We start from the raw sequence: 14,267 nt of genomic DNA, 5'->3' as shown, positions 1-14,267 counted from the left end.
ACGAAGTCTGCGTGAAGAGACACGAAACTGCCCAATAGAGATCTTTAGTGAGTGGGGTAAGTGGATCTGCATGTATCTTGGTGGATCGATGAAACCCTCCTCTGTGTGTGTGTGTGAGAGAGAGAGAGAGAGAGAGAGAGAGAGAGAGAGAGAGAGAGATGGTATGATATGTTATGATTGTATTAAAGTCATCTTGAGACCCTTCAGGATCTATGGGACTGGTGATCACTATCAACAAATAGTGATCTTTTACATCTGGTGAAATAAAATACTGTAGACTTGCTATGTATCTACTACTTGTTGAGCTAGCTTGTGTGCTAGTCCAAGTACCTTGTTGCAGTGTTCCAAAAACTTCTTTTAGGTAATTTCCTAGCTTTGTAGGTGGCTTATTTAATAGATTCTCAGATTACCTTTGTTGTCATCATATCTTTCTCTGATGTGTGCATAGGCCTGGCATCTTAGGAGTACGTGCTGCAATTTTGTATATTCCATCTTCCCTTGGAACCCTAGGTCTTGCCCAGAGAGAGAGAGAGAGAGAGAGAGAGAGAGAGAGAGAGGTGATATGATATGACTGTATTAAAGTCCTTGTGAGACCCTCATTTTTCTACATTGTATAGCCGTCCATTGAGTTGATTTCCTGTTTGTAGAAGTGCATCTTTTCTCTTTGGTCTTGCCATAACTTCTACACACACACACACACACACACACACACAGAGTTTATTGAAAGTCTTCAAAAGACTGGTCTATGAGATTGAAAGAACCTGATGCGATGAGTGGAAAGGGTGGAGCCTCTAAGTGGGCGTCAACACCCAAGTCACATACAATACAATCAGAAGGGGGAGACTGGTGGTATACGAGGCAGCGGTGCCATAAATCTGTGATAGAGCATTGGTGGCGGTTAGTGTGTGGTCCACCGTGGTCTCCAAGCTGTAGCCCTGTGTCAGAGAATTGTCACAGCTAGGAGACCACAGTGGGCATACTTACAAATGCAGGTAGGCAGGCATGTATGTATGGATGTATGTGTTTGACGTGTGTCCCCTCCCCCTCTTCCGGAGAAATAACTTTCTATTTATGTTTCAAAAACCCAACAATACAAATTAGTCAACCAAGGGTTGCTGATCGAGGAAGAAGAATGGGAAAAACTGGTTGTCCAACCAGCCCATTTTCAGAGCGTATGATGGAAGTTTAATCTATAGCTCTGCATCTTGTATTGGAAATAATCGTATCAGGTTATTGATATAGAAAACACGGCCGGAAGGTGTGAACACTTGAATATAATCTCGTATTTCACTTAATTTTTGTTATGGAAGATTGTTGCGACCAGTTCTTTGTCATGGACAGGCCAACTCCTTTCCGGTCTACTGCCTTTCTTTTGCTTTCGGTAGCACCCTTTTGTGCGAGAAGTTTCCATGCGTTAGGACTTCATCCATAAAAAAGTAAGGAAAAGGTAGGGTCCTGATTTAGGCTCGTGCACATTACAAATGCTTTTTGAATCCATTTTTTCCTGACAAAATACATTTTATGTATTGGAAATACATAATTTGTAGTCTGAGTGAGATGCAATTACTTTTCACTTGTATGCATGATTTTGTTCTTTCATTATCCTCAAACCGCTTCTCAAATTCAGAAAGTTACACAGTTCTCTATTCAGTTTTTCGCTTAAGGTACGTTTTAAAGAAAAGTTTCCAACTCAGCATCTATAATCTGTGGGATTTGGGCTTTTAGCTGAAATGATCTTGTGCTTCAACATCCTCTGCCACCTTAAACAAAAGCAAGACATTTGCTTGTATAATATGGTGTGCATGACTTGCTATACTTTTAAGATCTGTCCTGTAAGTGGAATCATTGGAACTGGAAATCATTCTTGTTTTACTTTTTTGAGTCTGTGTCACTGTATCATTCTTGGCATATTATCATTTTCTTTTTTTTCAGGATTGTCAAACAACACACTAAGGGAAATCATATCTGTCTGAATTTGAAAACAGCACACTTGCAAAGGATGTTTGTTTTTTCTGTATCTTTAAATGTCTGTGGCCTTAAATCGGCATTATAAACAAATGACCTGCCTATCTTAGCAATATTCAAGAATCATTGGTCACTTCTCACCCAATCTTATAATATCTTTGTTGCTGCAGAGTGTTTCTCCACATTTGGCTCTTGGTGGTGAAGTTTTCTGGTTAGGCCATCAAAGAAAGTCTGGCATTGGTTTAGCTGCGCGGTATAATTCAGAGAAAACGGTGACTAGATGCCATCCCATTATTTTCTCTTTGTTCTTGTTATAAAATCATTGCTGGCAAATGTTGCAACTTATGTCATGTGTGGACATGATTCTTGTTTGTGAATATGCAAATCCTGGCATTCTTTCATGTTACATTTTGGGATTTTGGCTTTACATAAAATCATCGCTGGCAAATGTAGCAGCTATGTCATGTGTGGACACGATTCTTCTTTGTGAATATGCAAATCCTGGCATTCTTTCATGTTCCTGGGTTTTTGGCTTCACATTTAACCTAGATTTCTTCAATGCTGAATTTGCAGATAGCTACTGCCCAAGTTGCAAGTACTGGGTTAGTTTCTTTGGGTTATGTTCAAAGAGTGTCTGAGAAGGTAAACAAGTCTCCTTCAGTCCAAGATATCTATCAAATTGAGCTGTAACTGAAGGTAGCAATGCTTCATGTTAAAGGGATTTAGTAAGCAATGTGCAGGCATGCATGGAAGGTCTCTTTCTACTATGCCTTTGGTTGTGCAGGTCTCACTGGCAGCTGACTTTCTATATAACTCCAGCACCAAAGAGGCAACGACAACTTTGGGTTATGACTACTTGCTTCGCCAGGTTAGTTGGTTGATTCATTTCAAAACGTAATTACATGTGGCAAACTGGAATGAAGTGCTCTTTTCTGTTGTGGATGTGTAACTTTTCTCTACAAATTTCACACAATAACAATGAATAAGGCCTAGGATTACAGTGTCAGATTAATGATCTTAAGAAATACGTTAGTTACGGGGCCATTTTGCCGAGTTCCTTTTGCGGTTATGATATCTATTTTCCCGCTTTCCAAGATTTCAGGGGTTGTATCTATCTTGTAGATTTTCAAATTGTACCTTGAATTGATCTCGTTTAACCTCACTAACCAGAGCTAAAAGGGGCCTTATGAAAGGTAGTGTTTTAGATGGACGCTAAGGTTTAGGCTAAAAGCAACTTTGTGTCTGTTAGGGAGAGAGGGCTTCTATGTGTGGGTGTGCCTGCCCAGAGAGGTGTAGCTTTTCGTCCTTTCTGAGTGTATTTCTGTAGGTTAGGAGGGGCCTAGCCAGGGTTAGAGCTCGAGTCACGGGGCCTGGTTTGAGGCCATCCGGAGGCCTTTCAGGGCTGGTTTGGACCCTGCCTATGCCAACAATCTTTGCTGGCCCACAGTAATAAGATGTGCTAGCTGAGCTTAACGGATGTTGTAACAGTAGCTACTTCCAGCAGCTACTTCCAGCTTAGTAGTTAGCTTCATTTTAGTAGAAAACTACTACTTTCTCTTGTAAATGCTACTTTAAATCAGGCAATGCCACGTGGCATCCCTTGGGAAGTATCCCATAAGCATTCAATGTTGCTGGCCCACTTTCCAATAATATAAAAGGGGCCTCAGCTGTACTTCCAAGGTACGTTTTGATCATAATACAAATTGGAGTTTACTCTCTTTGGTGATTGATCCAATCCCAAGAAGGATTTCCCCTAGCAATGTCTAGCCAGCCCATGGAGCTGCAAGTCCATGCCCTCTCTTGTGAGAGTGTCTCTAACCCTACCCCTCTATCTCTTTTCTGTTCTTTCTGCTAGTTTAAGTGACAGTTCAGTAGTCTAGTAGTTGCCCTTGTTACATTTGGTATCAGAGCCCTTTTCATTGGAAATTGTAGGGTAAATCAGCCCTTTTCATGGGAAATTGTAGTGTAAATCATGTCCAAACTTGCTGAAACTTGGAGCATGGCATCTTGAGGCCTATCCCTATCTCTGTGCAAAAATTCATCGCGGTCAGGTGTCCCAGTCAGCTGCTGCCACGTGTTGGACTGTGCAGAGACCCTAAATATCAGGGTGCTCAGAATTTGGGGCTTTTAGCATCACTGGATAGCTCTTGCTCCCTTGATCATTCCTAAGTGAAACACGAAATGGTGCAGGATTGACCAAGAAATAGCTCAAAATTTGAATGGCGTAGGCGAAATTGACCTAAACTGTGATTTAGCTGGTCGCCCTAGGCTCTATAGGCTGCTCCTAAAGTTTGGCAGACATTGGAGTTTAAATGGAGGAGTTATCAGCGTTTTCGACTGGCTGTACCTGCGTTTCTGCTTCAAATTAGGGTTTCCCTGCTGCAAATAGTGATATCCCTGCTTCCAAGGAGTTGCCTCAGCCTCTAGAGCATATGAACCAGGTTTGGAGTCAATTGAAGATCATTTACCTTGAAATCTACTCGAAATTCAGCTCACAGGTGGGGCAGTTGTAATATCCCGTCAGATTCTTTGAAATTTTTGGGGCTTTTTGAATTTGCAGGCCATTCTACTCTATTTTATCTTGTCTAGCCAAAGAAATCTAATGGCACCAAAGAAATTTGCATCTAATTCCAGAAAGGGTAAAATAATTCGAGATCTAAGATCTGAGATGGAGTATGATGAAGCTCAGTTAGTGAGCCAGGCAGAAGAGAATGTTGGAGCCCTGGAACTTGGGGATGAAGTCCATATTAGTGAGCAAGACCCAGAAGATGAGGGATTGGCAAGAAGGTCTACCTCCCAATCACCTCTCAAGTCTCCTCTTTCTAGGCATGGAGTGGATCTTGAAGGATTTCTGGCCACAATGCTGCAGCAACAGCATAGTACTATGGAGAAGCAAAATAAAATGATGCAGCATCTTATGGATTAGTAGCAAAAGCTATTTGGTCAAGTTGGGCAGCTCAATGTAATGTTGGAGCAGAAATTTGATGATGTGGAAAGAGAATCCAAGACTATGCTTTCACTCAGCTAAGAAATATGAGGAGTGATGTGAATCAGGTGAGGAATAGAGCTAAACCTAGAGGGAAGGAAATCCTAAGGGAGGATGAGGAATAGAGCTGAACCTAGAGGGAAGGAAATCCTAAGGGAGGATGTGCCCAATAAGGTTATGGAACCAAATCAGGGTGGTTTGAACTCAGGAAAAGGCGGAGTTATGGCAGAGGTTAGAAGATCTCATCCACAACCACCTTCCTATCATGTGCCTCCATGGAATGCAAATCTGTCAGGTGCTACAGAAACAAGTCCAGTTCATGTGCCAATTCCAGAAGGTGGAACCAGTTCATACAAAGTGTATCAAGTGTCACTTAAGAGAGGTGAAATTCTGACACACTAGTTGATGGCTTATAATCAGTTAGATTCAGATGTTAAAGAGGCTGTGTCTTTCACTCAGTTTGTGAAGACCACTCAGGTTGATATTAAAAAAAGAAATGGAACAAGGTTCTAGTATGGGCAAGGACTACAAGGACAAAACAGTGTTGCAGAAATTTAAGGGAGAGTCCACCTCACCAAATGAGCTTTATGAGTGGCTAAGCAAGCTGGAAGATTACTTCAAGTTGAGCCCTAGAACTGATGCTGCCAAACTCCAATTTGCAGTCCTAAATTTAGAGAACGATGCCCACACATGGTGGAGGCACTACTTACAAGAAATGGAAGGGGGACTTAGACTACCTATGGTCACATGGGAGGAGTTCAAAGAGGAAATGGTTGTCACCTTTCTCTCCTTTGGTTATAAATCAATACTTGTGTCAATGGTATGATTTGGTCTAAAATGGATCAGTTAGGCACTATATAAAACAGTTTTGGAAGCTTTCCCTGTTTGTGAGAGGGATAGATGAAAAACAGAGAATGATTAGGTTTATTCATGGGCTTCAATCCTCTATTGCTTCTGATGTGATGGCCTCTAGACTGAAGTCATTGGATGAAGCCATGCAACTGGCAGAATTGTATGAGCCCAAGTATAATCCAAGGGAGAAGTTCATTGGGATTGGTACTTTCCAGAAGCCAAGTACAATGGATTATGGTGTGAGGAAGTCTATGGGTGAACAGAAACTTCAAATGGGGTATAAGCCTTCTCAATCAGCCTCAGCTTATGGTGTACCAGGTAGAACAATTTCCAAATATCCTACCCTCAATGCTTCAAAGACTAATCCTGTTCCCAAAGAGTCCAAAGCTGATGGAAGATATCTAGACCTTGACAAAGGCAAGAGGGAGGAGTTTCCCCAATCTCTAATGCATGAGAGGAGAAAGAAAGGACTATGCTTTAGGTGTGGAGAAAAGTGGAGTGTAGTGTTGATCACAACAAATCATGCAAGGCAAAGTCAGCCTCAGGTAAGCTGAGCATATGATGATTGAGGTTTCAGAGTTTGAGGAGGAGTGTGAGGAGCCTGAACAGTAACATGATTGTGGTTAAGAAGCTCCAAGAGATGATGAGATAGAGGATGAGAACTTTGTCTTCAATCCTGGGGGTCTCAATCATGGTGAGTTGAGAGCCATGGACAGCTCTAGGACATGGAATTTACTACCATTTGCTGCTCAGTCAGTTTCAGATGCAACTACAGCAAGGAATCGGCACAAGTCCTATCAATCCTTTTGCTTGCTGTGAACCTAGCAGAGAACACGAAGGCAATGGAACTGTTAGTGATGAAGAAAGGGCATGGGATACTCGGTCAGAATTGTATGTCATTTCCAACAATGCTCTAATTGGGATAAGTGGACCTACTACTTTTAGAGTCAAAGGGCAAGTTAATGGCAGATATGTCTATGTACTTGTGGACACAGGAAGTACCCACAGCTTCATAAATTCCAGGTCTATTCAATCACTTAAGCTCCCAAGTGGTGAACTACCTCACAGCTTGAAGGTGGAAGTGGCTGATGGAGCCTACATTACCAGCCAAAGGATTTGCAAAGTTGGGATATTAAGCTCTCTTCAGAATACTATTGTGCTGTGGATTTATTTGCATTAAATCTTGGTCCTAAAGACATCATTCTTGGCTGTGATTGGCTCGGAACACAAGGTAAGTTTACCATGGATCTCAAAGGGATGATCCTGACTTTCCAAGATGAGGATAAGGAAGTTTGTTTATTTGGAATTCATCCTCAGAAATTACAGTTGGTCACTGTTAAATAGCTTAGAAGACTGTTGAAGAAGAGGTGAGTCTATTTGCACTTAAGCTTGAAGCTGAAAGCACTCAAAATTCTGGCAAGGACTTCAAAGTTGAAGATGTTGACATGTTGGATTTGCTACAGCAATATAAGGACATATTTAGGGAACCCCCACCTGGTCTACCACCAAAAAGGGAAGTGGATCATGCCATTTATTTGGAGGAGGGGGCTAAACCTGTCAAGGAAGCTCCCTACAGGCTGTCAAGGGCAGAAAAAGATGAAGTGGTTAAACAAATTCATGAATTAATGGATAAGGGCTTTATTACCCATAGTCAATCCCCATTTTCTTCTCCTGTTCTATTGGTTAAGAAGAAAGATGAGACTTTCAGAATGTGCATTGACTATAGGGAGTTAAACAAAATGACAATTAAAAACAGATTTCCTATCCCTAGAGTGGATGACCTATTGGATGAGTGCAAGGGAGCCAAATACTTCTCAAAGATAGACCTCAGGTCAGGGTACCATCAGATAAGGATCAAGGAGGGAGATGAGAGTAAAACTGCCTTTAGAACTGAAAGAGGACATAATGAGTTCAAAGTGATGCCCTTTGGGATCACTAATGCCCCAGCTACCTTTCAGTACTTGATGAACCAAATCTTGTGTCCTTATCTCTTGAAGTTTGCACTTGTGTTCTTTGATGATATACTCGTATACAGCAAGAGTAAGGAAGAGCATTTGCAGCATGTTGCTAAGGTTTTGGAGATTCTCAGGCTGCACCAGCTATATGCCAAACCTTCTAAGTGTTCTTTCATGGTGCAAAGGGTGGAGTACTTGGGTCACATCATCTTACCTGAGGGTATCTCAGTGAATCCCGCAAAAGTGCAGGTGGTTAAGCAATGGCCAACACCCTCAAGTCTCAGTCAGTCAAGGGGTTTTCTTGGTTTGACTTCTTTCTACAAAAGATTTATCAGGCATTATGCCAAGAGAGCTAGATTTTCTCAAGAAGGGAGCCTTCTCATGGAGTCCATCTGCCGAAGTAGCTTTCAATGATCTCAAGGAAGCCCTTACCTCAGCACCTATCTTCAAATGCCCAGATTTTTCAAAAGCCTTTCTTTATTGAGGCTGATGCTAGTGGCATAGGGGCTGTTCTAAATCAGGTTATGGAGTTATTGCCTATGATAGTAGGACGCTGAGTGACAAGGAGTTTATTTTTCCTACTCATGATAAAGAGATGCTTGCCATTGTTCATGCTATCAATGTTGGAATGGCCACCTCCCCATCTGTAAGCCCCCATATGAGGAGAGCATTGGGGGGGGGGGGGGGGGGGGGGGGTTGAACCTAGGAAAAGAAAGAGGGAGGGGGCTGCCACATGGGCAGCACCTCACACAAAGAAAGGAGAGCACTTGGCAGAAGGAAGCTTGCCTCGAGGGCAGATCTGGCAGAGAATGGCCAGGTGACTGTCGAGGACAGAGCATAGCAGATCTGCGCAGCATCTCCATTAAGGAACGAAGGCGTGATGATGTCAGCCGCTGTACGGATCTGTATGGGCTGCTGCAGGGCAGTGTATGGAAGGGGTACGGGCAGGACATGGCACCGGCAAAGGGCTGCAGCATGGCGCAGCATAGTGGGGGTCTATGGGCAGGTATACAGCCTGCAGCAGGGTCTCCAGCAGCAACAAAGGGCAGCCTAGCAGCAGCCCAAAAGGGCCTGGCTAGGGCCCTTATATGGGGCTGGTTGGACCAGCCAACCAGGTCGGCCAGCAAGCAGACTGGTCGGCCAGGATGAGGCTGGCTGGTCGGTTTTATGACAGCCCCTTGGGGGCCTATAAAAGGAGAGGCCTCAGGCCTCATTTTATCATCCAACATTCAGCAAGAAAGGGAGCAGACAGGAGCAGCCAGAAGCCACTCCCTTGGGCCTCACATTGGGGGTGAAGGAGAGTGGAAGGTGTGCTGTAGACTGAGTTCCCTAGAGGCTGGAACTTGGCTGTCTTCTAGGGCAGCAAGGTGTTGTGATCATTATATTCTCTGGAGCAGCCCTCTGATAGTAGATAGGAGCAGCAAGAAGGCAAGCCTTGGGCCTATCCACAGGAGGTGAAGGTGACCCTGAAGGAGTTGCAGACTGAGCTTGAGTGGCAGCCCATCTAGGCTGGTTTCCAGACAGCAAGGTGGAGAGGATCGTTTTGGACGGAAAGTCTACAGAAGCTTGAGGTGGAGCACGCGGGCTCGAGTCTAGATATAGCCAGCAGATAGGAGAAGTACCTTGTGGTAAGATCAGAGGACCACACTATTGGTGGGACTCTGGATCTCTCTCTTTTGTATTGTGTCCATAGTTTTGGACAGAAATATATTATTTTGGTGGTTTCTCTATCTGGCTGGTTCATTGTCTATTGATGAGTCTGCACATCTATTTTATGCACATAAGTTAAGAAGTTTGTGATTCCACACCCCACACCACACTGTGTGAGCTCCTGGGCATTACTATGAGTCTCCGTTGTGCGTACCCTCTCTTGGGTCATTTCTAACAATCAAGAAATGGCACCATTACCTATATGGCAGCCACTTCAAGGTCAAAACTGATCATAGATCTTTGAGGTATTTCCTATCACAAAGTACTCTTACCCCAAGGCAAAGGAGATGGTTAGCATTTGTGCAAGGCTATGACTTTGACATTGAGTATAAGAAGGGCAAAGATAATGTGGTAGCTGATCCTTTGTCAAGGCTTTGGTCTTGTCAATGTCATGCAGTCGCTACTCTCTACAAGGATTGGATCCATGACATCCAAGAGGAATATATGAAACATCTAGAATCATGGCACTTCAGGATCCTCAATGTTTGGACTATCCACAATATGCCTTAAGGAATGGATTGCTATGGTACTTGGGTAGAGTTCATTTGGTCCCTCATTCCTCATCAAAAATCAAGTCTTGGCTGAGTTCCTTAGCTCACCTATGGCATGACATATTGGGCTAGGTAAGATCTATGAAAGGGTTAAACAAAGCTTCTGTTGGAAGGGTCTGTGGAAAGATGTAATGCAGTATGTAAAGAGCTGTGAGCAATGCAATGCTGTATGAAGAACACTCATCCTGCTGGCCTATTAAATCCCCTACCCATTCCTGAGGGTAAGTGGACACACATCATCATGGATTTTATCACAGGACTGCCTACAACAACAAAGGGATGGAATAGTATTTTGGTGGTGGTGGATAGAATGACCAAGACAGCTCACTTTATTCTTACCAAGACCACTTATTCTTCTTCACAATTGGCCAATCAGTTTGTGGAGTATATCTTCAAGTTGCATGGCCTTCCACCGGAGATTGTGAGTGATAGGGATGCAAAGTTAATGAGTGGTTTTTGGAAATAATTCCTCTCTCAAATTGGAACAAAGCTGACCCCTAGTACAGCATATCATCCCCAAACAGATGGCCAATCAGAGAGGGTAAATAAGCGGGTAGAGGAATACTTGAGACACTTTTGCTTTGAGACACAAAAGTCTTGGGCTACATGGTTGTGTTTAGCAGAATTTTGTTACAATTCCACCCAGCACACCTCTATTGGCATGTCACCTTTTGAAGCATTATATGATGCCAAGTTCAGTTACCCTCCACCATCAAAGATCAGATTTTGTTAAATCAGCATGCAACGGATGAAGTGGATAGAATGCAAGGCATCCTACAGCTGACCAAGGATAACCTTCTCAAAGCACAAGCTAGGATGAAGGAAAATGCAAATAAGAAGAGGAGGCATGTGGGATTTGAGGAGGGAGATTGGGTTTATTATCTCAGGCTGCACCCTCATAGGTATGCTTCCTTAAGGGGCAATACTAACACTAAGTTAGCTCACAGATTCCATGGCCCATTTCAGATCCTTAAGAACGTGGGAGACTTAGCCTAGAAACTCAGCTTACCAGCCACAGCTAAGATTCATAATGTATTTCATGTTTCTCTACTCGAGGTATGTGGGCCCATCCATTCCAGTTGCAAAAGATTTGCCTCCCATGGATGAATCAGGTCAAATTGAGTATATTCCAGAAAAGATATTGGGCTATAGAGACAAGGTACTCAGAAATAAAGTCATGGTGGAGTATCTCATCAAATGGAAATATCTGCCTGAGGAGGAGGCTACATGGCAGCCAGAGAACATTTTGCAGGAGCATCCACATCTCATGGATTGAGTCTATGCCTACTTGCTCATACCAGGCTGGAATATTCCCACCCTTCTTTCCATTTTCAGTTGCACTATTTGTCTTCATTTTGAGGGCAAAATTTCTGTAAGCAGGAGGGGATTGTAACAGTAGTTACTTCCTGCTTAGTAGTCAGCTTCATTTTAGTAGTAAACTACTACTTTCTTTTGTAAATGCTACTTTAAATCAGGCAATGCCACTTGGCAGCCCTTGGGAATTATCCCACAAGCATTCAATGTTGCCGGCCCACTTTCCAATAATACAAAAGGGGCTTCAGCTGTACTTCCAAGGTACCTTTTGATCATAATACAAATTGCAGTTTACTCTCTTTGGTGATTGATCCAATCCCAAGAAGGATTTCCCCTAGCAATGGCTAGCCAGTCCATGGAGCTGCAAGTCCATGCCATCTCTTGTGAGAGTGTCTCTAACCCTACCCCTGTATCTCTTTTATGTTCTTTCTGCTAGTTTAAGTGACAGTTTAGTTTAGTAGTCTAGTAGTTGCCCTTTTACCACTACCATTTTAATGCCATTCTAATACCACAGATATTCCTGCAATTGGATGACTCTTCAGCTATCCCAATGGCCCTTGCTTCGCATTCATTAAGGACCATTACCTGCACCAGCATAGCCCATAGGAATTTTCTCATGTGCCATCTTGCATTCTTCTATAGGCTGAAAGGTGACTTCGTTCCTCCCAAAATCCATTCTCTGCACATTTAAATTGGAAGGTGCAGATCCCCTGCCCCATCTTACTAGCAGAAATGCTACTCTTAGAGGAACACGACTATGCCAATTTATCCAACACCTAAATAGCCACAGAAGGAAATGGGACATAAGGTTAAATGATCCTGCATCAAGTAGCTACTCAATAATCATCTGATGAACATGGTAATGTGACACCTTCTCTATACAGCCGGTCACAAAAAACACACAATCTTGTTGTCCGGCTAAAGAGCAAAACTGGTACTGCTGATGCATGCACAAAACACAACCACGTTTTTCTATAACAACAGAGTTTTTTGGACATGGCTGTCCGATATAGTCTAAAAAGTATGCTTGCAACTCATTAAGCCCCTCCCCAAGGGATTTTTGTCAGGTCACTGCAAGTTGCCTCCTCATTAGCCTTTGAGGCTTGCGTTTGCATGCATGCAATTGACATGAAATGTGCTGATATATGTGTTGAAAGATTGTTTGCATTTGGGTGCATCCAATTCACACTGAATTGCGATGACATATTGGTGAAAGATTGTCTCTTCTAGGGGTGCAAAGTCTTTACAAAGTTGCCAGTGGTCGTCTCCGTTCTTAGGGTTTTACAATCAGCATTGTAAGAAGCTAGTCTAAATTCTACCAAGCAAGGGGCTTCATTTATGCAAGCTTCCTGTTTGAACCTTTTGTGCTTTTTAAAGTCAGTGTTTGTGTGTGGTGGTGGTTATACTCCTGTAAACACATTCTTTATACCTTTCCAGGATCTAGATGGATAATTGAATATTTAATAGCAGGTTTATTCTTTCAATTGAGACCTGAAGAATTAAACAAAGGAAATATTGTTGCATCACAACACCATGGCTGGCATGGTCAGCATAAGTGGGATAGAAATACAAAAGCTAGCTGGATTGTATCATAAGATGCATTCAAGATTTTGCTCATCAAGCTTCACCTCTATTACCTACATCAAGTGCACTTATTGTATGAATTATTACAGCTTCACCTCTATTACCTACATCAAGTGCACTTATTGTATGAATTATTACAGCTCTACCTCTAGTACACGTGTCAAATTGGCCTAATATTTACTGTAAATTGAAAAATTCACCTCACGGGGACAGCATTGTTAGGAAGAAACAAGGTACATATAATATAGAAGTTTGTCCCTTTCATTGACAAATTTGGGGCAATCTATTGAAAGACTTATTTGAAGTAAATTAGTCCTTCAAATACTGTGATCATGATGAAATTTATTTGCGATGACTTTTCTTTTAAATCAATGCTTTTTGTCATTTATCCCTGTGATCTTGGAAAGCTTCACTTACTTTTGGAATATTCTGCAGTGCCGCTTGAGAGGACGGATTGACACTAATGGGTGCGTTGCAGCATATTTGGAAGAGAGGTTAAACTTGGGAGTCAATCTTTTGTTGTCGGCTGAGGTGAGTAAGATTCCTTAAGAGCAGAAAAACTTGTAGAGAAATGCTTTTCAGTTGGAGAAATGGAAGGACATCAATATTTGCTATGAGCACTTTTGTAATTAGTATCGGTAAACTGACATGGTTTCTGCTTGTTTTTATGCAGATTGATCATTGGAAGAAGGATTATAAGTTCGGTTTTGGTCTGAGTGTTGGCGAGTTTTAGTAGTACTCGATTAAACCTTTTGTTCTGAGTTTCTCTAATCTTGAGGCTGTAAAAACTTAGGATGGTATCCACTTCAATGAAGTCTCCATTACAAAGTGAGTTTCTCACGTTTTGCTGTTCAATAATAGTTTCCTCCTGGTCGTCATTTGATTGTGATTGTTATCGTGAAAATCACTGACCTCTGCCTAGAAATCATGCTAAACCCTCTAGTTATTTTGATTACCATGCAGCAGGGAGAGCCTTATTTTTTGTGCTCGTGGAGGGCCCTTATTACAGGGGTACTAATTTTTTGGCTGTGTCCAACTTGGGAATTTTTATGAACTCTGGTTAGGGTACTGGTCAATCTTTTCTTACTCCGTTTGCAATGTACATTTTCACGTGGAAGCTTCATATTTCTATTAATTTCTACTTAATGGTCTATATTGTTAGCTTTTTGCACTCTTGGTATTCAGACATGATGATGTGGCCTTATAGATTGCTTTCCCCTACATCAGGCCTGAGCAGGTTCTCAAATTTTACAATGGAACCCGCTGGCTACCTTCTTTCTTTTTTTGGGTGGGGCTGGTGCGGGGGGATATTTATTTGTCATTTCGGGAGAGCTGGCAGTTTCAAACACA

General features: G+C 42.4%; 1 protein-coding gene across 2 annotated transcripts in view; it reads left to right on the top strand.

Moving 5' to 3' along the window:
* The window catches only part of LOC147886528 (mitochondrial import receptor subunit TOM40-1-like), a 49,212-nt gene extending 35,209 nt beyond the window's left edge, over positions 1-14,003 (top strand). The window contains exons 8-13 of one of the 2 annotated variants that reach the window (XR_015543299.1): positions 2,136-2,237; positions 2,539-2,607; positions 2,750-2,833; positions 13,353-13,448; positions 13,591-13,745; positions 13,881-14,003. Coding sequence is in view for 1 of the 2 variants with exons in the window: in XM_087395387.1 (XP_087251513.1) it covers positions 2,136-2,237; positions 2,539-2,607; positions 2,750-2,833; positions 13,353-13,448; positions 13,591-13,650 (411 nt within the window). In the remaining variant the exon portion in view is untranslated. Of the gene's footprint in view, positions 1-2,135; positions 2,238-2,538; positions 2,608-2,749; positions 2,834-13,352; positions 13,449-13,590 lie in introns of both variants that reach the window. The other variant, XM_087395387.1, reaches the window with a different exon arrangement.
* The last annotated feature ends 264 nt before the right edge of the window (positions 14,004-14,267 follow it).

The sequence above is a fragment of the Dipteris shenzhenensis genome, chromosome 24 (genome assembly GCF_047967505.1).
Source record: "Dipteris shenzhenensis isolate YYH24624 ecotype China chromosome 24, Dip_SZ_1.0, whole genome shotgun sequence".
Taxonomy (NCBI): Eukaryota; Viridiplantae; Streptophyta; class Polypodiopsida; order Gleicheniales; family Dipteridaceae; genus Dipteris; species Dipteris shenzhenensis.
Note: the sequence above shows the minus strand (reverse complement) of the source record. Positions and strands in the feature narration are given on the sequence as shown.